The sequence below is a fragment of the Phyllostomus hastatus genome, unplaced genomic scaffold (assembly GCF_019186645.2).
Source record: "Phyllostomus hastatus isolate PE091 unplaced genomic scaffold, TTU_PhHast_1.1 phas_contig_209, whole genome shotgun sequence".
Classification (NCBI taxonomy): Eukaryota; Metazoa; Chordata; class Mammalia; order Chiroptera; family Phyllostomidae; genus Phyllostomus; species Phyllostomus hastatus.
In genome coordinates, this window is record NW_025333735.1 from 9,981,162 (window position 1) to 10,006,157 (window position 24,996).

The 24,996-nt window shown below is 42.0% G+C and overlaps 1 protein-coding gene and 1 pseudogene across 2 annotated transcripts in view; one reads left to right on the forward strand and one right to left on the reverse strand.

Annotated features, from left to right (window-relative positions):
- AK5 (adenylate kinase 5) overlaps positions 1 to 24,996 on the reverse strand; it is a 207,089-nt gene that overhangs the window by 47,051 nt on the left and 135,042 nt on the right. For both annotated transcript variants that reach the window (XM_045835572.1, XM_045835571.1), the window contains exons 9-10: positions 11,268 to 11,310; positions 6,813 to 6,857 (exon numbers count right to left, since the gene is read on the reverse strand). In XM_045835572.1, the coding sequence (XP_045691528.1) occupies positions 6,813 to 6,857; positions 11,268 to 11,310 (88 nt within the window). The remainder of the gene's footprint in view (positions 1 to 6,812; positions 6,858 to 11,267; positions 11,311 to 24,996) is intronic.
- Positions 11,621 to 12,763, forward strand: LOC123816387 (annotated as a pseudogene).

Genomic DNA, 24,996 nt, shown 5'->3' on the forward strand with positions numbered 1-24,996 from the left:
TTGGGAGAAACGTGTCTGGGGCACTCAGATGTCTGTCTTATAGATATTCATTTGATGTCTTATTATTTTGTTTTTGTTTTCAGACATCCATAGCTAGATACATAGGAACAAAGTAAAATAGAAAATCAAGGCACTTATTCAAATTATTATGGCAAACTCTTCCTTCGCCCACAATATTCCCACATCACTGCCTACATTTTGCCCTCGTTATTACACATCTCCACACACTTTGAGGGCGTGGGCTCTGAAGTCTGAGAAACTTGGCCCGAGTCTTAACTCTGTCACTTATTCACTGTATAACTTTGGGAAAGCTGCTTAACCTCTCTGAGCCTCTACGTCTTCATCTGTAAAACTGGGAAGACTGGTGTGAGGATTAAAAAAGATAAACACAACATGGTATCTGGGACACAGTAATTCATCAGTATACGTCAGTTTTAATATTTTTCTGAAGTAATTAACATAAATGTTTTGGGGGTAGGAGATGGAGACCCTGACTGACTTCTCTTCGCAGTTCACTTTCTTAGGGTTATGTCTCTGTTGCATGTGCTTCCAAAGGGAACAGCTAACAATGTGTCAGCTCTCTGGCTGCTCAAACTTGGGGTGGACAGAGAACAAATATGATTTTGCCATTTAAAGGAAACTCAGAGAGCCTAAGGGATTGGATTCACAGAGTTCAGGTACAAACATAGGATTCTGGATGTTCTCTCATCTCCAGCGCTGGATCCTTCTAGAGTCTGTAGAAGCTGCCCGTGTCCGCTGGTCATTTTTTGTGGGTTTCAGAACAAGCAAAACAGGCTGTCGGTGAGTTAGGCCTAGAGATGTGGCCTTGACCGAGTAAACAGGCTGAGCTCCTGAAACTTCACTAGGTGACCCCATTGGTGAGTTACTGGTGTTTCCAGAAAGATCTCAACAAATGGGTAGGGAGACCATGAGTGTGAAGGTGTGAGGTCTCCATTCACCATACCTGGATAAACTCCCTTGTGTTCTTTTTAGTAGCAGTTCGCCCTTCTGGACAACTCGATTAACTCAGCAACATTCTTTTCTTTGAGAAAATAATTTTTTAAAAAGATTTTATTTATTTATTTTTAGAGAGGGAAGGGAGGGAGATAAAGACAGAGAGAGAAACATCAATGTGTGGTTGCTGGGGTTATGGCTTGCAACCCAGGCATGTACCCTAGCTGGGAGTTGAACCTGCGACACTTTGGTTCGAAGCCCACACTCAATCCACTGAGCTACGCCAGCCAGGGCTGGAGAAAATAATTTAAAAAACGTAAAGAAAACCCCACTTCAGCCATGTCATGCAGTGTTCCAAAGGCTGTTTCATGTCTTGTGAACCTCACAGTTCTTTATGCATATTAAGCCCTTGATAAAGGTTTATTAATTTGGTCTGATTAAAGAGAGTGTTTTTTTTCTAGTTCAACATGACTTAGAACCTTTTTACAATGAGAAGATTTATATAATTAAGTAGGGTTACTGTCTGCACACAATGCCCACAATTCTCCAATGTCAGGAAGACATCCATGGTTTGTAAATGCATTTGAGGCGCTCTTGGAAAGTGGCCCCATATCTCTCCCCCTTTACCCTCCCATCCTGAGTAGCCTGGACTTTGAAAGTACAAGTGTAGGCCCCGGAGAGTGTAGAAGGGGCCCCGAGTAACTGTATCCTTTCAGGGTCAGCTGTGGCAGTTATGTGTCTGTGTCTAGAGCAGGGATGGTTTCACAGTGAGGGCGGACCAAAGGCTTTGGAGTCAGATGGAAACTTATTTCTCAGTGTGAACCCAGCTTAGCTTATAAATTGCCTGTTTTCATTTCATAGTGGAAATTCAGTCAAGTCCAACCTAGTTCTCTTAGTCCAGTGCAATGATATCTGATAACCTTGACACTCCAGTTCTGCTATAGACTGAATGTTTGTGTTTCCCCAAATTCATATGTTAAATCCTAAAGCCCATAGTGATGGCATTCAGAGGGTGGGACCTTTGCGAGTTGATTAAGACAGGAGGGTGGAGCCCTTCTGAATGGGATTAGTGCCCTTATAAAAGAGGCCCTGGGGAGCTCTCTCTCGCCTTCCACCACGTGAGAACACAGCAACAGACCGATGTCCATGAACCAGGAAGCAGGGCCCTCACTAGTTACTGAATCTGTCAGTGCTTTGATCTTAGAGTTCCCAGTCCCCAGAACTGTGAGAAATACATTTCTGTTGTGAATAAGGCACTGAATCTGTGGTATTTTGTTATAACAGCCTGAGCAGACTTAGCCAGGTTCAAAGCTGTTCATGTCAGGGCTACTCTCTTGCCTCAAAGCTTTTCTTTATCTTTTTTTCAGTCCTGGTTTTTCCCGGGGCTGTTGGTTCCCTGGGGTGTCCCCCTTCTACTTTCCTTCCAGCCCCTGCTTTGGAGCCTCCTGCTGGTCCTCCTGGTGCATTCATCCCCCTTTGCTCTATTCTGACAAGCATCCTTCTGCCAGTGGGCACAGAGAAACATTCAGAACCTTTCCAGGCCCACAGGAGCCCAGAGAAACAGGGCCTTTTAGTAAATACACCGCCTTTTCCCTGACCCCTTCCTCATATTTGTGAGGTTATTTGTTCTGGAAAAGAAAGTGAAAAGAAGGCACAAGGGACTCTTCTCCTCCCAAATCTTCTAAATGCTAAGTCTGGGGTTTCATATACCTGCTCACTTCCCCTCTCCCCCCCAATTAAAATGAAGGTGGTGGTTCTCAAAGTGTGGTCCACTAACTGCAGGAGTCCCTTACTTTCATTGCAACACTAAGAAGTTACTTGCTTTTCAAGTAACTGCAGTGCAAATCAAGGCAGTGGATCCACGTCTGCTAGCCATGTATTCTTCATCACTGTGCACTCACAGTGAAAAGACAGAAAAACACCACTATCACTTAAGAATGCCCTTAATGGAGCAGTGAAAAAGATTAATTTAATTCTGACCCTTATGCCCAACCTCATTGTAATATTTTGTGTGACAAAATAGGAAGCACAGAGGCTGATAGCACACCCACCAAGAAAACTTGATAGTTTTCTCAAGGAAAAGCTCTGGGTGAGTGTTTGAGTTGTTTCACTAGTTGCTTTCTTAGCTGGCCACCATTTTTACTTTCTGACAGACCAACTAACAGATAAATTACTGTTTTTCAGACTTCGGTATCTGCCAGACATTTTCTTGAAAAGAAATAAAGCAAGCCGTTCCTTCAAAACAAACTGAACAAACCAAACCAAACCAAACACACAATTGAAAGCATCTGTTGCCAATGAAAAAATCCCAGTCTCCAAGCCCCAATCCATCACTTGGTAGTGAATTAACTCTCTAACGTCTTACTTGAAAAGTCAGAATGGTGATAATACTCCACCGAGTGGATACAAGCACCAAAGAAGATATAAAGCATGTTATATAGTGCCTGGTGTAAGTGTTCCATGAACATTGGCTTCTATTTAAAACAATCAGATTTGCTTTTATTTTTTCACCAAGTTGTTTTTCATTTTTCATCTAACCAAACATATGAGTCAACTCCACCAAAAACATTCAACTTGAGCCTCAAGAAAATACTCTTTAAAAATTAGACTTATTCACTCAAATATTAAGTTTTGAGCAAAAATTCGCATTGCCCCAGTTTTCATCCAGGAAAGAAATAGGACTAGTTGGGCAGTGATCAAAAATGCACAGAACAACACAAAAACATTCTACAAGCGCCTCTCAAAGCTTACTGCTGAAAGCAGTTTATCAGCACCAGTGCTGACGTACACAAGGCCGCGGGTGTCCCGGCAGAGTAAAGTTCAAGGCATCGGACGGTGTCTTGATCATGATGCCATTCAGTGTCACATCTCATCAGTAAAGTTGATTTTCCAAACCGACGCACTTCTACCAAGGCTTTAGAGAGGAATTAATACGAATTCAGGTCATGTTCCATTTTGGGAATAGGCAGGCCATGAAAAGCACACAAGGGAAAAAGAAGCCATAATAGATAATGATCAAGAGATTAAAAAAAAGAAGAAGAAGAGAAATGTACCAGAAAATGTTGTGAAAAGCTGTGGGAGCCTGTTGGTGGGATATAATAAGAATACTTCAACATTTTCCAAATAATTTTTCATTTTCACTAATGACTGAGTTCCGGTCTTATAATATTAGCACAGTTCTTGTATTTCATATGAATAGTCAAAGCCCATAGGACCTTTTTAATCTTTCTGATCACCAGGCCCTATCCTGTGCAATCCTCATCTATCCTTTGGAAGTATTTGTCTATAAACAGCTACCGAGCTGCTTTCTTCATGAACAAAGAGGTAATAGTCACAAAACATTCAAAGGGCCGGCTAGGTCCACCCCTGCTACCTTTGGTCCACTTTCCCGGACCATTTTTTTCCATTCAGAGGACAGCAGTGTTATTACCTACCTCCACTTATAACTATTTTGCAAATGAAGGAGAAAGAGCACCAACTTGGGAGCAGGGGGAGGGAGGGAGTTGATGTTGCTTGTCCTCAGTGAGAGGGTGGCAGCTACATGGAGCAAGGACCATCCAATGAGGCTCATTAACCTGAAAACCATCCTGCCAGAAATAGCAACAGCAACAGCAACAACCTGCCTGTCAGTTCCATTCCAGGAACTCCAATTGCTATTTTAGTTGTTATGGAAACTGACCACAAGGCTTCCTAAATAACTCATGATTCCAACAAATGTTTGTTGTTCTAGTCATTCTGGGGTATCTAAAGGAGGGATGCAGACCCAAGGAATGGAGGAGCTCACAGGTAGAAGCTGGTGACTGGAGAAGACTTCACAGGGAGTCAGAACTTACATCTGACCTTGCGGGCATGATTAGCTAGGGGAGAAGACATTTCAAATGAAAACAATGGCAAAAGCAAGAAACTGTTAAAGAGATGATAATGATGCAGGTGGGGTCGGAGCCAAAGACTTGGAGTGCAGTGGGAAATAGGCAAGACACACCCAGGCCAGCAGGGAGAGAACTTTGAAGGCAAGTCTGAGTCTGGGCCTTTCTGTGGACAAAAGGGAACTAGTGGACACTTTGAAATGGGGAGGAGTGCTTTAGGAATATTAATTTTATCTTATGACTAACAGCGAGGATGTAAAACTAGCCTCTGCTAACACTACAGCTCCACTGTGATTCTGGTAGATGCCAAGACAATAATTTAAGACAATAAAAAAATTCAGCCATCTTCTCATATAGACAAAGCCACACTTGTTTCACTGAAACCATCTGACTCTTGTTTACTGAAACTCATCAAAATTGCTGTGGGTATGTCTATGACATCCTGAGTATTTTTACAAGCTCAAATTGACCTGCAGTACCTAAAGTATCATTCTGCCATCCATCCAGGAAGTGTTTGGAACCAAGACCTTAGTTTTCAAGCAGAGCCCAGTAAATACCCCAGAAGAACAATTATTTTTACTCATATCACAGTGGCTTTGTATCTTCTACTGCCCAAACAATAAGCTGGAATCCTTTTTTTTTTTTCACTAGGACAGTGACTGACCAATAAGTTGATATACAGGAGAGTTTACAGAGCTTACTTATACAGGATATAAGAAAAGCCTTTTGCTCAGAGCAGCAGTTCCGAGTGTGATCTGTGAGCCTTTGGGTCTCAAGCTTTGTCTGATGCCAAAGGTTTTATATTGTGCTATTTGACCTTCTGAAGGGCACAGGACTTAGGAACAGGTGAGCTGAAAATTTTGTCCTAGACACATACAAGTGACATTTGAAAATCTATTTTAAAATTCAACTGTGAGTGCTAAACAATGGGTAAATCTGAAATAATATTAATGCTAGATGCAGAACAACCACCACAAAATATGCTGTATTATATTTCAAAGCTGTTTTTGGATGATATTGATAAAGATGCAGATTTCTACGTGACAATAGAGGCTCATTCTTTGGATTCCTGCACATCAAGTTTAAAAAGTCTCTCCTCTTTCTAATTTGATCCCTAAGATAAAAGCTAAACAGAAAGTGGAATGTATTGTGTCTTGGCCTTGTTGCCAAGAAAACTAAGTAAAGTTTATGTGGAAAGGGAAATTTTCTTTGAAATTATGATGATGAGTTTCTCTTTAGTAAGGAGTAGAAATAACGTACTTTCACTTTCTGAAAAGAATGTAAATTAAATGTGGCAAGAATCCATCCAGATCCCAAGGTTAAAGTCAACTAGATGCAAGTAGGTCAGAAATAACATTCAGGTTGGGCTCAAGAATTGTCACTGCTTAAGGCATGTTCTTTTTGGCTGGAATTTTTCCTTTTCTCACCTCCCATGAATCCCCTCAGTGGCTCTATCTCTTCCTTTAGTTCCCTGCTTAAATGTCACCTCCACAGGGAAGCCTTCCCTGATCACCCTGTATAAAGTAAAAACTCACTTCTATCCCAAACACTCCACGCAGGTTGTGCTGTTTTGGCTTGTCATATCCTTCCTAATTTTGTGATAATAATTTGATTAGTTCTTTCCATGGAAGATGGAAACTCAGTGATCCCTGTTCATTGCCAGCATGGGTTTGACAGGCAGTAAGTATCTGGCGGGCGACTGAATGTGGGAGACAGGCCAGGGTCCCATCCCATACAACAGAGTGCTGAAGCGGTAAGGACCCATTTAGAGCTCTACGTTGTCTGTGCTGAAAAGATACAAATCCAAAAGCAATATGAAATTGTGCAAATAAAAGCAGCAATCCAAAAGTGTCTGGTTTTTATATTCACCAAAAAAAAAAGCAAGAGAAAAAGCAAGACTTCAAAACAGAATGAGAAATGAAATAGCCTTTTCCACTACCAAGTTGTTATTATTAAGCAATTGTATTAGAAAATTTAAGGACAGTTACTCACCGATCATGAAAATAATTTTGTACTTCCTCAAGTCTTCCATGACACCTTTAAAGCAAGAATAATTTAAGTTATTGGCAAGAAGTACTGTATTGAAACTCTGGTTTTATGTATGCCATATAAAAACCAAACTCTTGTAGTTCTTTTTGATAAGAAGCTTACAGTTGATTAAATATGTTCAGAGGCCATAATTAAAAGGCACCAATGACCATTTCAGCCTTATTCCCAGACCCAAGTAACATATTTTCATTTAAACACAAATTATTACATACCTTTAAGTGATAAAAATGATAAGCCATTAAGTAGCATTAGTCACAAAAAACATTATTAAAAATTATTCTAAAAATTTCTTAAGTGTCTCAGTTGTGAGTTATTTCACATTGTTAAACATGTGCTAATCCCTTTCATAAACATGTGATGAAGAGTTAGAAACAAGTAGGGAGTCTGGAAGACAATAATTTAACAATAGTTCCTATTTACAAAAAATAATGCTATTTTCCACTTAAGGTGGTGATGTAAAATTCCTTTTAAAACAAAAGTATATAAATAATAACAGTGAGTCAATTTGGTGAAAAATATTAACTAAATGATACGTTGTATAGTAAGTAGTATAGAGATGCAGCAAAAATCATGAAGGTGGCAAGTGAGAACTGAACTTTGAGAGCTACTGCTTTATGGCAAAGATGTGACTAGAAATTTTGACGAAGTGCAAAACCTTCTAGAATTTGTGGAGCCCTAAAAGATTTTCAGTCGTCACGTGGTATAGTAGGTAGCCTTGCGGGATGGGTAGACAAGAGCTACATTTTCAATCCTATTGTCAACTGACTTGATCTAGGCAAATGACTTCTCTTTGCACCTCAGTTTCTCTATCTGTAAAATAAAGGTGTTGGATGCAGTGATCGCTGATATGGTTCCAATACCCATGATCCTATGGTTCCTGTAAATGAACAGGCCTCGTGACGAAATGGCCCTCTTTGTTCCTTGGCTACAATTACGATGCTATTATTGTTGTATGTGTAAGACATCCTCCTAAAGTAAACCAAAATTCCAGGAGACCTTGGATAAGAGTGAGGTCCCCTGAAGAAGTAACCACAACCAAAAACTTGAATTGGGAATGGCTCTGGGACCTTGGGGGCTCTGGGCTCAGAAAATGCCAGTGGTTACTGCTGAGTCTGGAAGCAGGGACACCTCGAACTAAAAAACAATGTTTAGAGTGGGGATCTGAAGTCAGAGGAAACAGCAGTCCTACCCAAGACTGTTTCAGAGAGAGGAGCAGAGACAAATAATTCACCCTTGCTTTAAGGTTCTAGAGCTTTATTTACAAAGATGAGATTTTACATGTGATCAAGAGTTGAACCTTCTCATTGCTGTCACAACATGAGAATTAGCAGAGTGCTTACTCCACTGCGCCAGGGCTGGGTCAGCCTTCTGCCCTGCAGGCAGAGTTTTTGGGCAGGTCAAGAGCGCAGGTGTAGGCTCAGGATGCTCTGAAGTTCAGAGTGGGATTCAGTAGGAGCCACTTAGGGAAGTACTGCTCTAATGTAAAGGCCAGCCCGGCCAATGAGGATGGTGAAAGTTTAAACGCAGGCCTTAGGGCAGTCAGAGAAACTCACAGTGTTCAAGCCCTTCTCCAGCTGGCTCACTTCTGAGCAGCTCTGTCTAACGCCCTTGGGGATGATGGTGGGGGCAGCAGGCTGATTCCACAAACATAATGTTCAGAAAGGCTTCTTTGGTGTACTTAGGCAAAGGCCAGGCAAAGATTCTAAACCAGTGGGGTGGGTGAGTGTAGAGTTAATGTTCACAGTCATGTTTTTAGAGCACAGTACTGGAAAAAAAAACAAAACAAAACATCTGAAGCTGAATGCTTCTCTCAGCTGGGCAGATGAGATGGAAGATAATTTTGAATATTATTCTCATTAACCTTTCTTCTAAGGGAGATGCTTTACAAACTGCAAGATACATTGAGTAGACAATATTATATTGTAATATAGGATATTATGATTCGTTTTACTTCATGAAAAATTTGCATGCAGTTTTAAAGTAAGACACTAAAGTTGAAGATATTTGGTGTTTTTGTTGGATTTCCAGGCCCCCGGGGTGTAGAGGTTCCTGGAGTAGCCAGGTCGGCGGGGAGAGCCCTGGAGAGCAGGGCAGGATGGGGTCAGCCCTGAGTTTCTCGTCCAGGTGGAGCTCCAGGCTCTTGTTCTGACTCAGGAACTGCTCTTGTTCATCCTATGGGTATGAGCTGACTAAAACCACAGGCAGAATGTGATTACCTGGAGAGATAGTGGAAGGTTTTCATCTCCCTTCTGGAGGACAAAATTACAATTTTTACACTTTAAGTAAACGGATAGGACTTACACTTCAGAGGACTCACTCAACTGTAAGAGGACTTACACTTCATGCCTTACGTAGATAATCAGTACTTTTGAAAGTTAGATTGTTCCTCTGACAGTTATAAAACTTACTTTTAGTGGAATTGGGCTGGTTCGTTTATATATACAATTCTACCTTTTTGTAGGAATCCACTATGAGCTGAAAGGCCCCATGAGAGAGAGAGAGAGAGAGAGAGAGAGAGAGAGAGAGAGAGAGAGAGAGAGAGAGAGAATGGACATAAAAAATAAAAAATTGGGTTGGTGACAGAAGGGAACAGGACAAGGGAGAAAGAGCAGGAAGCAGAGGAAAAAAGTGAATTTGGGGCCTTTGGAATCATTTAGATTTATACTGAAGGATGCTTTTTTTGTTTGTTTCTTTTAGATCAGAGAGGTGCTCCAGTCTTTTCACAGAGGAGCTCATTGTGACTGGAAAATCCTTGTTATCTGGCACTTTCTGTTAAAGTAAAAAATACATTGGTGCTCTTAACGTGTGGGGCCAGATGGGCATCTCCTGTTCTCTGGACTTCAGGTTTACCTGTATCCATTTGCAATCTAGGAAAGAGCTGTGGTTGTTATTATTATTATTTTTGGTATAGCTGTACCCTATTCTAGTTTTTAAAAAAATAGTTATTTTTTAAAATTAATGATGGTACATTCTTATAATGTAGTGATTACAAATTAAAGTTATAGAGAGTATTTAAGGACATGGGAAAATGCTTATGTTATGACATGAACAAAATTAGAGCTAATATTTATATACACATATGTATTCTCAACTATGTGAAAATAAATATATAGACAACATTCTGTAATAAAATGTACTAGGAATGTTAACCATGCTTATTCAGAATTCATAAGGTTTTAGATGACTCTGATTTTCTACCTTAAAAAGTTTTCCACGGGCCTGGCTAGCCTAGCTCAGTGGATTGAGCGCGGGCTGCAAACCAAAGTATCGCAGGTTCGATTCCCAGCCAGGGCACATGCCTGGGTTGCAGGCCACAGCCCCCAGCAACCACACATTGGTGTTTCTCCCTCTCTCTTTCGCCCTCTCTTCCCTCTCTAAAAATAAATAAATAAATCTTTAAAAAAAGTTTTCCACAATGAATATGTGTTAATTTTGTAACCAGGAAAAGAGGAAACTTTATTAGGCAATCAATCAATCCCTATCTAGTTGGGACTGACTTGTTTATTTGCACTTGGCTCCCATTTATGTGCCCTTCCCCATGAATCACCATGATGTTGTTGGGTGACTGAGATTTTCACACACTGCCATTGCCATTATCATCAAATGATGCTCTATCTACACCTCATACTCACGGATCAGTGCAGGATGAGAGCTGGGGCTACTTAGAAAGCCAAATCACTTACTTGTATGTGTTCACAGTCAATATAAACATATTTCTACCGACTATAATTACAACATTTATTACAGAGTGATAATGTTAGAAGGTATTTTACTTAGGGCAATCATGAACCTTATCTTTCTTGGACAATCTCAAATTTAGATAATTTTATCTATTTCCAGTTTCCTGTATAGCTAATTATGGTTGGATTTTTTTTTGTTTTTTACAGGACTTTTAACATGACACAAATGATAAAGCAGTATAATTTGGGTGTTTCTTAGGTTGCGTCCCAATGGTACACTGCAGAAGAGTAACTACTATGCAGAAAAAAGACTTGTGTTCCAAAAAATTTGAAGAACGTTCTATTGTAGTTAGCTAGCTGTCTTCACTGCAGGACTTGTCTGGAAGCCTTGCTGTGCTATTATATAAGCAACTCTCCCAAAGGCGACTGAGTGTTAGGCATTTCCCAAACATACTTTACCAGAGCATCCTCTTTTCACTGAGTACCTCAGGGGTCATGTTCTCAGGGCAATGAGGAAATGCCTCCCTAGGGCATCCCTTTGGTTCTTCACATAGACCAAGTGGGGAGAGATGCAGAGTTCCCATCTTAACTGTGTTCTCTCGCTAAGGGGAAGGTATGTGTTGTCGGTAGTTTATTCTCTTTGTTGCTGTTTAGTAGAAAAGACATGTTTAAAGCCACTCAAGTGATCATTTTGGTCTGCTCAGTAAAGAAAACTCACCTCCTGTGGTGTCCTCTCCAAATACATTTGACTGGTTATCACCCTGTTTATTAAAAAAATCAAAATATTAGCTTATGATACTAGCATGTATTGTGTTAAACATCTTGCCAACATTAACACATTTAATCTTCCCAATAACTCTGTAAAGGAGGCATTATTATGATCTACCCTTTATGGTGAAGAAGCGCAGTTCAAGAAGTTAACTTGCGTAAGGTCACACAGTAGTGAGGAAAAAGCACAGGTTTAAGCCGGGGCTGCCTGTCCCCAGAGTTCAAGCTTTTCTTAATTGGTACAAACCCTGCCTCGTTTTCTTGGTGTATAACCCACCCTTGGTCAGAAAAGCTGATTTCAAGATGGCAAAACCCTCTAGTACCTGGAGCTCAGGTAGGTGTAGTCACAGCTGTTTTACAGACAACTCTGCAACTTAAAGCTGGACATGGCAAACTCTCTGTAAAGGGCCAGACAGTAAATATTTTCAGTACTGGGAGCCATATGGTCTCTGTGCAACTATTAACCACTATTGGCCAAAGTTTGCCAATCCCTGAAAGTGAAAGCACAAAATAAGGTAGGCAGGATGACTAGTTTTCATGGATTTCTGCCTTTTAATTTTCATATTATTTTTTAATCAAAAAGCTGCTCCATTTTCCTCATAGAAAAACTCATGGTGATTGTAAGAGATCCAGAAAAAATTTTATTAGAGGGCATTTGGAGAAGAGTGTCATGGCTGAGAGCAGGGGCCACAGTCGGGGAAACATCTAACTCTGTCACCCTCTGGGAGAAAACGTGCAGGGAGATCCGGGAAGACATCAGTGGAGGATCAGGTTGTAAGAACCTATGACTTTGGTAAGAAGATAAAGAAGATCTGAGTTATTTGGAGGAAGGTGTTACTGATGTGAAGACTCCAGTAACTGATAGCTTGGGAAGAAAAGGACTTCTGCAGGAATAGTCGAAGGCGTGGGAGGTAAAGTACAGAACATGCCGGAACACTTTGGAGTTGACATTAATGACATTTTTCTTGCAAAGCAGAAAGGAACAGCAATGTGTACCAAGGCTCCCCTCAAATCCAGTAACCAGAAAATTGAACATATTTGGAAAACCCAACAAGATCTAAGGCAGAAGCTTAACCAAGAATTTTGTCAGCAGTTTGGACTTTGTTTCAGCAGTGGGAGATAGATGTGCAGGAGGCAGAGGAACAAGAAGGAAAACTAGCTAATTTGTTTTGACAACAAATGGTTTTTCAACAATTTAGAGTTGCTCAGGGCCAGAGCGGTTAAACAATGAAACCGTTATCTGAGCAGCTTGCAAAGAGTACGGCGGACCTGGAGAAGAGTCAGGACACTCAGCCTGCCCTGCTGCACAAATTGGACTTAAAAAAGAAATGGTTACATTGCAAAAACAAATTATGATGGACACTGTAAGTTGTGATATTACACACTGAAAAACAACAGCAGCAGGTGGCAGATGTTTGGAAGTTCCTTCAATCCATGTTATTCTGATGACTCTGAAGGAAGAACTTGAACCTAAGTAATATGATACAATTATAACATTAGCTAAGAAGTATATGAGTCTTTAGAGTGTTAAAAAATTCTAGTTTAAAATATTACATTATGTTAATCATTAGCTTAAGTGCAAGCCTCTTGTTTCTGTTAACCTCCAAATAAAATCTAAACAGCTTTGAGTAGCAGCAAAAAAAAAAAAAAAAAAAAGCATTTGGTGAAAATTTTCAATCCCACTTATGTTTCTATCCATCTCATTTTTCTACTTCCTTATCCCTTATGGGTAGGTAAACACTCATAGAGGGTTTTTTTTTGATATTTTTTCCATATACACAAAACGGACTTTTAGATATCCACAGATACACTTGAATATAAATATTTAATCTTATTACCTCCATTGTGTACACTGAAAGAAACATACTTATATTGTACATGCATGTGTTTATAATTACGTACTAATTTATACTGTTCTTCCCCTTGGTTTTTTACTTATCAATATTTCCTGGAGAACTTTCCATATCAGCTCAGAACGTTCTCGGTTGTACAGTATTCTATTGTATGGAAGGTCAAATAGTTGTTGCTATTGTTTTAAAAAAGTCCTTTATTGATGGACTACTGAATTGTTTCCAATCTTGGGCTTTTTCTGAAAGGGCAGTATAATGAATAAATTTATATAAATTCGTTTCATACACATATGCCTGGAGGATAAATTCCCAGAGGAGGGGCTGTGCCACCAAGGAGTAAATGTATTTATCAACATAATTTTGATAGGTTTTGCTAAATTGCTGTTGCTACAGAGGTTGTGCCATTTTGCAGGGACATACTCTGACCTCTAATTCGCTTTGATGCATGACTGAGTTACGTGAGGTTGCTTGGTTGCATGAACACTCCCTTGAGGTAAGCTGCCCTGAAAGCACTTTGTCCGAAAACAGAGACTTGCCATCCCTTTTTATAACGTGTGCCTACAGGGCAGCTTCACTGCTTGTCTCCTTAGATTTGCCTTTGTATCCAGAGCTATTCCAGGTGAGACAGGAGTACTTAATGGAGCGGCCATTCAGGGACACAGCTACATTAATTAACTGCCTTCTATGAGTAGAAAGACTTCAATTATTCCTCAGAGAGCCTCCTCCTGACACTTCCCTTGTTGAAATCATTGCACTTTGGAGCTGCGAGTATAGGGATTATCTAAAATCCAGTCCTACCTTCTACCTCTCCCACTTTACAGATGAGAAAAAGATGGTTACAGAGGTCACACGAAGGGCCAGTAATCATGTCATTGTGTCCTTAGTGAGGTCATGGTTGGGATGAGAACCACGTCTCCTATCCACAAAGCAAGGCTCTTAGAAAGTTAGTCCCATCAACTTAGCTACCACAGTGGATCTCTTAGTATCCTGCTGCTCACCTGCCCGGTGCAACCATCTCCCGGCTACTGCTAAGGGCTCACAGGAGTCTGGCCCCTTCCTCAAGCTGGGATGACTCTGGTATAAGTTGTGTGTCAGTGTTCCCCTCAAGATCAGGCTGACCCCAGCAGCTGACCAGCTGGGATCACATCTTTGCTCAGCTATTACCCCTGCCCTATCCTGCATCTCTCTCCATTTCCTAAGAGACTCTAATAACACACTTGCAAAAAATCCCCATCTCAGGCTCTGCTTCTAGGGACCTATTTGAAACAATGAATATGCTTGCCTAAAGTGCAGCTACATAGAAAGAGGCTCAACAGTCTTTGTTGGAAAAGGATTGTTCAATTAAACTTGGCCTCTTGCTTGTCAAACCGCTATGGAATGTGTCCAGGTAATGTTAAGAGGGAACAGTGAAGCCCTCTCCCTCAGTTTTTTATTGTATTCCTGAATTATTAGTCTTACACCCCTCTTATGGACTAAATCCTATCAGATCTTCCTTTTTACTTGGCTATCATGTTTTGGGAGTTTGAGCAAGGTTAATCTCAATTCATAAAACAATGCATCATGTTTAAAAGGGCCTCTCAGACCTCTTTGGCTGCTTGAGTCTGACCTGTTTTCATCCATGGCTCTTACTCACAGCCTTCTATTCTGTTGACCCAAATGCTTTAAATAAGCTCCGGTGTTATTTCTATGAATGCATTGATAGTGAACGGGTTTCTGGAGCATGGAGGCAACTGTCATCAGCTCTATGCCAGGAATGTGACACGCTGCATCGACTGGCCTGAAAACCCAGGAGAATGGGATGTTTGATTGGAGGGTGTCATTTTCTAGTGATACTCAAAATAAACCTCCTGATTCCAATGTGAATCTTTCATAAATAAATTTATTCTGGCATCTTTAAAACACACACACACACACACACACACACACACACACACACGAAACAACTAATGAAAGGTAAAGTCTTCTGGTTTTGTTGAAAAAAGAGGCTATATAGCCCCTGGAGGCTCTTTCTTTTCCAATGCTAAGTGTATTCTACATAAAAGGCATTGACTTCAGAATGTCGATTATATAAGGAGAAAATTGTTATATAGGCTTATTCGAGAAATATCTGATATGGTGTTTATATCCATTGCACTGTAGCTGCATCTTCTGTGAGGTGTTTTTTGAGTAAGTTCAACCCACTGATGACCAAGTGCCACCCTGCATGTCTGTGGGTGCTTCTTACAACTTTCGTTGTGTTGCTGCTCCATCCAGTCAGCCCTTGTCACCTATGAGTCTGAATTGTGGGGCTAGCTTTGTGAGTACAGTGGGACATAGATGACTCCATAGTATTAAACTAGGTTTTAGGACGCACGAAGCAGGATACCAACACTGAACAAACTGATGAAGAGAGATAATACAAATATAGGCATGGATTTTATGTAAGTGCTACCTATGACTCACAAGCAGGGAGCTAAGGCAGCCTGCAAGGATGTGATTAATACTGGTGAAGGTGGGAAAAGCTACAGCAAAACCACTCACATACATATACAAATTCGGGTGTCCACATCTTTTTGTTCTATACCTAATAATGGGATGGTAATCTATGGGGAAAGATCTAGAATCCTGTTGAAGTGACACATTTAGAACCTCAAGATGGAATTCATGGCTTTGTGGGAAACTAGGTTTGGACTACAGGTTTGTTTTGGTCTCTATCCCTCATTCTCCAGTCAAGTCAGAGCCATTGCGAGAGCAAAAGCAATTGCACTCAGCTTTATTTCCCTCTGTGGATGTATAGGCAAGCCTGGGTTCTGGTGTTATTTACAGGAAGAGCAGTTAGTCGGCGTGTGTGTGTTTTCCTTTAGGATCGGAGCTCCTACGACCACCATGAAGTGGAGGAGGACAGAGTGCGGTGAGCAGCTACACAGCACAAGTATAACGAACGCCCTTGGTGCCACACTGAAGTAGGGCACGGGGCAAACTGCTGCGAGGACTGTCAAGACAGCAGCAGCAACCCCTCTCCCAACACACACAAGGGATTTATGGCTTAAAACTGACAGAGACCAGCTCGATACAACATGGTGACTAATTTCATCTAACAGTAACTCCTAGCCTCATTATATGCTTATCGCAATACATCAGCACACTAAATGACATTCCCCAATCCACCACGATCAGAAAGTCCATACAGAGACACAAAAATGACAGATGGAGCTCCTCTGAGAAATCTCCGCCCCTTTCCTGAGAAGATCCTGAATGAATATTCTTCCCCCAATTGAATACCCTCGCCTCCAATTCAATGAACCTTAATGAAGGCAGCAACTTCACTAAAGGCAGCTGCTTTGTCTGTGGAGTAACCCATTCTCTGTCTCACTGCTCAGTTAATAAACCCACTTTCACTCTAAACTCTATGCTGGCTGATGTTTGAATTCTTTCCTGCTCGAAGCCAAGAACCCATAGTGGGTCATGAACTCTTGGGTCCCTGACCGCCAGAACATCTGCATCAATATGAATAGAAACAAACTGGATTCATTCGCTAAAAGATGGGCCTGAAGCTGCATCATGGTGATTTGAAAGTGAAATTCTTAAGTTTTACTGGTAAGCTGTGAATGAAGTTTTGAAATTTCTTGGAGCTTCAGCAGAAGACTGTTGGAAAATGGAAACATAATTACATATTCTCAGCAGGAAGAAGGGAGACTGGCCCTTGAGAAATGTTCTGAGTGTTTACAGTTCTTTGCTAAAGCATGTTTTCATTTAAAGCAGTAGGCAATTTTAAAAAGTATAGGAAGCGGTATGTAATTTAGTTACACTCAGGAATTTATTTTACAGCCAGTCTCATTTCTCTTTCACGAAATATATACAATTAGAGGTCTGCTTGCTGTGGAAGTACTTGTACAATTGAGTAAACAGGGAGGGAAAATATACGGGGTGCTCGACTAATCTTTTCCCAGTCTTATTAAATAGCAGGTTCTTTACATAAATTGCTTTAAATAGTGTTTTACAGAGCTAGTTCCCAGGAGGAGTGGTACTTTTCTTTTATCTATAAATTGAACAGATACATAAAAAGGTATGGGAATCGAAATGTTGGTGTCTCTAATAAGAAATGTTAAAGAAAAAAGTTTTTCCTAATGTTTCCCTATAAATTTCTGTTTTCACCTCACTGCTAAAGGAGCATCTGAGAAACACTCGGGTCTCGTCTTCTTACCCCAAACGCAGCACTGGCGTCTCACGGGCTTTGCCAGGCTGGAGGAACGGATGACGTTCCATTTCCGATTTCGTTTCGTTTCAAGTTAATGTTGGCCGTAAAGTCACATCTGACTAGAATCTTACCAAGGGGAGTTATTTGGCTTTTACCTCTTTGTTTTCTGATTCCTTGTAAAACACAGATAAAATGGCAAAGCTTAGCTTCAACCATTGGGATCTACAGACCACACTGGCCTGTTTCTGGCTGTTTTATAAGGTGCTATGAGAATACAGTCTCCTAATGAAATATTCTGGCAAAATGGAAAATCAGGTTAATTAATAGAGGAAAATACACTCCAAGTGTTTCACATTTTCTTCACGCAGAAAAATATCCTCCCGGGGAGACACCCCGTGTCCCGCAGTCAGTCTCTCTTCATAAAGGAAGTAAGACGGGGAAGGTGGGTCCGCACGGGCAGGGGGAGGGCTCCCGGGACTTTTTGTGACTTCTCCGCTCTGCTTCCTTCCGAGTTCTTCTTCTTCGCTCACCACAGGAGTCCCTCACTCCTTTCTCTGCAGTCTGAAGGACATTTCTTTTTTTGCCATCAATAAGAAATTTACTTGTTTTAAAAAATACAAATGTTGGCATTGTCCAGAAAAATTTAATGGGTTTCTTTATAATTGTTATAAAGTTGAACTGTGGAAACTTGTTCACTTAAACATTTTGACTTGCATTAATGCTTTATGTCCCTGCATTTATATTAAAAAATTCACACACAAATGAAAACTAAAAAACTGCCAATACTGATTTTTGTCCCATATTTTCCACTTGCAATCATATACTTTGTTACCTATGACTACATGGGAAAAAAAATCTAATGTTCAGAACTAACCAATAACAGGATGAAGATAATTTTTAAAAATAATTTAAAAATATATTTTTAAAATTTATTTTGGAGAGAAGAGAAGGGAGGGAGGAAGAGGGAGAGAAACATCAATGTGTGGCTGTCTTTTGTGCACCTACAACAGGAGACCTGGCCCACAACCCAGGCCTGTGCCTTCACTGGGAATTAAACCAGTGTCCTTTTGGTTCATAGGCTGGTACTCAATCCACTGAGCCACACCAGCCAGGACAGAAGATAATTTTTTAAAAAAGAAGGAGATATTTTCCATCACAGTGGATTCTTGAGCATCTTCTCCACATATGTGGTGTACTAGCTGGATTTTTGGGGGCATAATCCTTTCACCTTTGGCATGGATAGCACATAGTTAGTGTCTTCAAAAAGGCCAACCAGATAGGCCTCACTTGCCCCCTGCAAAATACCCTAGAAGTGCAGATCTGGTTTGAAATCCCAAGCATTCTCTTGCACCAGATGCTGGAAGAGAAGTTTGCCAAATCAGAAGTTTAGTGGACTACTGATAACATTTAAATGCACACTGTGCTTTGATACCAGACCTGTAATGATGAGGCTTCTTCACCCCTCCAGTAGATGGTGCACGCTTGTGAGAGGCTTTTGTAGCCAGTTGCTTCCTCAGTGCTGCACCAGTTGATTTGCAGGCAGTCTGCTTTGTATGAGTCATGTATGAAGGCTTCCTTACTTACCCCCTTCTCCTTCGGCTGGAGCTTGGTGAGCTAGAGGCGGTGCTGGTGTTAGAGATCAATAGTTCCTGAAGCACTTCTTAATGATCACTATCACAGATGCAACAGACAGCTTTCCAAGAACCACCCTAGATTTACAGTCTAGCTCTGATCTTCCTCTACTCTCTTGCTTTCATTATGCTCCAACTTGAATGTCTGCGTCCAATTCCCTGAGGTTCTAGAGGGTAACGCTGAGTGAGGAGTGGGACAGGGTTAGTTAGTGGCCATGGGTCATTGAGTGAAGGAGGAGCTAATGGTGACACCCACGCTGGAACAGTGAATCAAAGAGACAGGTCAAAAAATGTGTTCTTCTCACTAGAAACAATCCGCACACATGAGATGATGGGGCTTTTAAACTAGAGTCTGAAGTCTCAGGAAGGGCTCAGGATGAGAGAAATTGACGAGCAGTTACTATCTACAGTAGCAAACTACAACCTTTTATAAAGTTCATGCTGTTTGGCCCAACTAGTTAGGTTAAACTCCACGAGATACATGAGTCGATCAATTTTCTCAGAACTTGACCTGTTTTATCTGGCCTCTGGATCCCTGCCTATTATATTTGTCCAGCCTGGAACCCCTCTCCTTTGCCCTGTTTGTTTGCATCCTGCCTCTCCTTCTGGCTGCTCTGCAAGTCCTGGTGATGTTCGGTGTCCCCACAGAGCGTGGGCACGTGCTACTACTGGCAATGTGACAGTTTCCAGGAAGGACACTTTGTTGCTTCCATTCTCACTTTTTCATTATAAACTTTATCTTCATCATTTTCAATTTAATTTTTTGTGGGTTATTTACTTAATGCTACCTACCCTGTGTGGTGATACTTTGCGTTGACCATCTTTGGGGGTAGACTGTAAGATCTGCCAGTTTGATGGGTCACAGATGAACTTCCTCCAGACTACTCCAGTTACAGAATTTGCATCTCTAAACAGCCCATGTGCTGCGGCAATAAATGTCAGTACTGTCCAAGGGTTAGAATTTTCCCGAGACAATGCAGAAGACAGCTGACGGGTTGGTTTCTCGAGTGACCTACCCGCATGTCTGCTGGGATATATTGTACTTGAAGGCCAGCCTTTATATCTCCTCTGTTTTAAATCTTAGTACAGAGTTGCACAGGAGATAAAAGAGAAACATTTTGCTATCTTGTGAAAAGCCTTTGGGAGAGAGCATTTGGGGAACTGTTAAAAGCCACGATGACATCATATTGGAAAATCATACACTCAACCCACTACCAAAAAACGAGCAGATGCAGGAGCTAGGAAACCTGCCTGTTTTTTCCTGCTTCTCAAAGTCCCTCCTACAGAAGGAAGTACAGAGAAAACAAACAACTGCCAAAAGCAGAAATAAAAGCAGCTCAGAAAAGACAGGCCTGTAAGAGGAGTAAAGCCTTAAAAGGGAGGACCTTCAAAATGCCGGGCTAACCTCTGCTGCTGAGAGAAGGCAGTCCTTCTGTGGCCGGAAGCTGGAGGTGGCCTGCCTCTGGCACAGCTGCCTGCTCGGTTGTGCAGTTTGTGTGGCCGTGCGGTTGTGGGGTTGTATGGTTGTGTGCTGCACCAACAGCCTTGGTTAGGAGGCTCAGTGGGGACTGAATCCACTCACCAACCTGTGGTCCCTAAGGATGTGGGTGCTGAGAGGGTTGTTCTCCCCTAATTTGCACAAAGACTCTACATGGGCTAGCGGTGGTCTGCCTCAAGGTGAAGTTTGACCAAATTTTTCCCCCTTAAAAATTTGGAATAGAAAATAGAGAGAGTACAGGGTGGGGGGAGCAACAAGAGTCTCACGGCTCTTGCAAATGCCACCTCATGGTATCCGTCAGACACCCCTCCAGCTGCTCTGAGAAAACAAGCACTCTGCTCCTAGACCCAAAGCTTCCCAACATGGCCTTCGGCTGGTCCTCTAATCCTGCTTTGACCCAGTCCCAGAACTTTAGCCCCCTCCTCTCTGCCTTTTTCCTGGATTCATAATACAGTATAGGAATTGCCATTTCTTTCCTAATTACACGATGACACTCTTTTGAGGACTGGATGAGGTCTGACGAGAAAGGGCAGGCTATAAATGCAGGGCGTGCTTACTGTTATGAAGCTGTTCTTGCCTGGAAGAGGGGCAGGACAGACAGTTCTGGACACATCTTATGAGCTATTGCTTCTCCTGAAGTTGTAAGACATGAAAACTTAAAGGACAATGGTGATGTTCTAAAGGCAGGAATCAATCCTTCATCAATGCCTCATCATGTCTTTTCTGTATGTGTGCTAATATTAAAGAATTAAAAGCCCTGAAGAAAAAGAAATATGAACAAGATTATAGTATGGATCTGACACATTAGTATTTTATAGAAAAAACGGGTAGGGAATTACCATATGAAACTGGTTGAGGACACAAACTCCCAGTTATAAGATAAATAAGTCTCGGGGATGTGCAGCATGGTGACCAGTCAACTGCAGAGTGTGCAGCATATCTGAAAGCTGCGAAGACAGCAGGTCTTCAGAGCTCTCATCACAAGAAAACAGACTGCACCTGTGTGATAGTGGTTGTTATCTAGGTTTAGGATGGTGATAATTTCGCAATATGTACAAATAGCAACTCATGTTACACACCTGAAACTAATACAATTTTATGCCAATTATATCTCAATTAAAAAAATGATCATATGAAAACTAGGTGGTTCATCAATCATTATTTTATGCTGAAAACACCATTTACCACTGAACATGAGCATCACAAAAGCACACACGTGTCATCAGCCTTGGCCTTCCCAAGGCATTGTCCCCGCTCTGATTCTCCTCACTACCTAGCCCTGCACACACAGATCTACAGGTGGCTGGAGGGACACGCATCGCGGTCCATGTGGTCAAGAAAGCCCGTGAAGGAGGAGGAAAAGCCTTCACTTTACAAGAAAAGTGAGGACTGGGGGGGGGGGGTGTGTGACACAATTGTCCAATATCACACCTCTGGCACGTGAGAGAGCTGGTACCTGGAACCAGGGGGTCAGACTACAACGACTCTGAGCTTTGCCCCATCCATGCATGAACGAAGGAGGAAAGTCGATGTTAGTTTCTCTGCTGGAGTATGTCAGCGCATATTCCAGGACAGTCACTCTTTGTCACTCGTCCAAACCAGTCCACCTTGACGTTAATCTGGCCCACAGACCCACTGTACGTTCTTTAGACCTCAACGTTTTTTATTTGTGCAGTGTTTTACACAGTGGAGGGTGTCTCTGTTTCTCAGACATGCAACAGAATGTGGGATGCTAGAAAAGGCCCTGGATCCCTAGGAACCTGCGTTTGAGTCCAAAATGCTATGTGATTTTGGTGTGTCCATGAGGCCTTCACGCAACACTCAGGGCCTGCTCTGCCATGCACAGGCCTAGGGGAGCTCATGAGCTTCATGTCTAGTTGGGGAGACCGATATTACTTAAAAATCATACAAGTAAATTTATATTAAATATGAATGTATACAAAATAAAGTGTTCTAGGAAAATTAAATAGGAGCTCTGATGTGCACAGCAGCTGGGGAGTAGCTCTGAGTTGGCCAAGTAAGGAATGGAGGGGAGAGTGGGTGAAGAAAGACAAGCCTGTCCCAGGGAGAGCCCTTGGCTGATGCGAACGCCCAAAGGTGGAGTAGCCCACACTCTAGAGAAGCTGAGGGCAGGTCGGTGATCTAGGAGGATGCTACACTGAGACATCCTGTAGGGCCCTGGAGCCCTGGCGAGGGCTCAGGTTTTATCCCAGAAGCAAAGGGCAGAAAGGCATTGAGAGCTGTAAGTGGCAAAGTGACATGTTCAGGTCCATGTCTTTATAAATATCACTCTAGACTCTGTGGAACCTGGGTTGGAGGGTTCCTTTTGTCTAAAGTGGGGAGAACAAGGGCCACCCCAGAGCCTGGTGGCTAAAAGGAAATGAGATGATGCAAAGTATTTTGTAAACAGTAAATTGTACAAAGGAATTATCACTAACCTTTGTTTGTCAGTATCTCAAAGTAGGAGTCATTCTCCATGTCTTCAGAAAATTGTGTTCTAAGTGTGTGGTGAAATGCAGTGCTAGAACCCCCTCCTCTTCTCACCCATTCTTCCAATAAGGGGTCCGCCCTAACGCCTGAAAAAACAGAAATCTACCCAAGCGGGCTTTGGTGGGACCAGACGTAAGCGAACGTCACCACAGATCGTTCTGAGGAGAAATCTGAGGCTCACGTGCTCCTGAACACGGAGACAAGCCTAGCACTTAGCTCACCGTGGAGTGGGTGGACAGGACATGCTGCTCGAAGTGCAAAACAGAGAAATGCAAAGTCTTAGAAAAGCCTTGGGGAAAATAACTCACCGAACATGACTTTCTTTCTTTTATTTTTAAAGAATGTTAAGCTCAAGAGCAACTATAGTACATTTGTTTCTTCATTTTCCCCCCACTTAATCGAGCAGTTGCCATGGCAACTCAAGAACGGAATACTCATTGCCTTCAATGAACTGCAGGTACACATTTTTCATCTACTTTAAGTTGCAGTGAGCATTTTAAAAAAGGTAATCTTGAGCTGTTTTTTCTTTTTTTTTTTTTCCTGGCCTGATACCAGTATTCTCTTTGTTTTCATGAATGAGAAAAATGTGTCCTGGGGACAGAGGGTCTGAAAATCCCCTCAGGATTCAGACCTGTGTCAACCAGTCAACCCCAACGAAACACCGCCGTGTGCAGAGCAGGAGAGCAGAGCGGCAAAGGGAAGGGGGCACTCTCGTGTTCTAGGTGCGCACCACAATGTCGGCACACCCTTCCAGGAAAAGAGCTCCCAACGCTCGTCTTCAGAATTTAATCCTGGAGTTAGGATGAAGACCCTGATGACCCACTGTCCCTTGACCTCCTACTCTTTCTCCTCTCATCGACCCCTCTGCTTCTGCTTCAGCCCCAGCCCCTTTCATCTGTTCTTGCCTGAATTATGAAAATACCCTCCTAACTGGCCTCCCTGAAACCAGTATCTTCCCTGAGTCCATTCTCCATATGGGTGACAACAGTATATTTCTAAAATGTAGAGCTGATGCTGTCTCCCTGCTCCAAGGCTGACAAGAAATTTCCCCCTTCACCGCCAGTACACAGGTAAAGCCTTTCCTGACCTGGGCTGGCCCATGCCTCTGTCACATCGTGTCCTTGTTGGCTCCCACAAGTCCTGTTGGCTGTTCCTCTATGTGCACAGCATTGCCAACTGTATATCCAGCCTATTATCTTTCCCTGGTATGACCTGTTCAGCTACCTATAACTCTTCTTGTTAAAAGCCCTATTTTAAGACTAAACTTAAGAGTTACTCTCCTTCCTCTGGCTGGAATTAATCTCCCGCTCCAATGTGCTCAAAGAGCACGTTCTGTCTCTGTGACAGTGCATCCCACATCACACTCTGTCCTGCATGAGAGTTGTTGCGTATTTTATTCATCTTTTCATATTCCACGGTGCCTTGAATATAGAAGATGGAGCAAGTGGCTCGCTCTACATCCCACAGCACTTCTATAATTTCTCAGCAGAGTGGAATTGAACTCTCTGCCCAGCACACACCCTACCCTTAAGATGTAACCCTGGCCACAGGTGATTGGATCAGGAGTGCACCTGACCCATGCTTGGACAATGAACATCCCTCCTTAGGAATCTGCACTGAGAGAGATCGGACTCTCTGTTAGCCAGGCCAGTTGGTAGACACTTCTTTAGCCAGGCCAGTTGGTAGACACTTCTAGCACTGCATGAATGGGGCTAGTACAAGAAATATGTCTGCAAATAGAGACACAGAAGGTAATGCATAGAAGGGCACAGACATACAACAGAAATTCTTACTGGCCTTTTAGCACCTGGTTCTGTATTGTTTCTAATGCTTATGTGCATTCTTGGGTTTTCAAGGCATCCCTCAATATTTATAATAAATATACCTTTTTGTGGGAGTTGCCATAAACAGGTTTTGTGGCTCACAATCAAAGGAATCTTAACTAAGACACTCACCTAGTAAGGGTATGTCTTTGTAACATGCTTGTCTTTTCTAGAAAACTGAGATCTGTGAGGCAGACACTAAGTGACTGT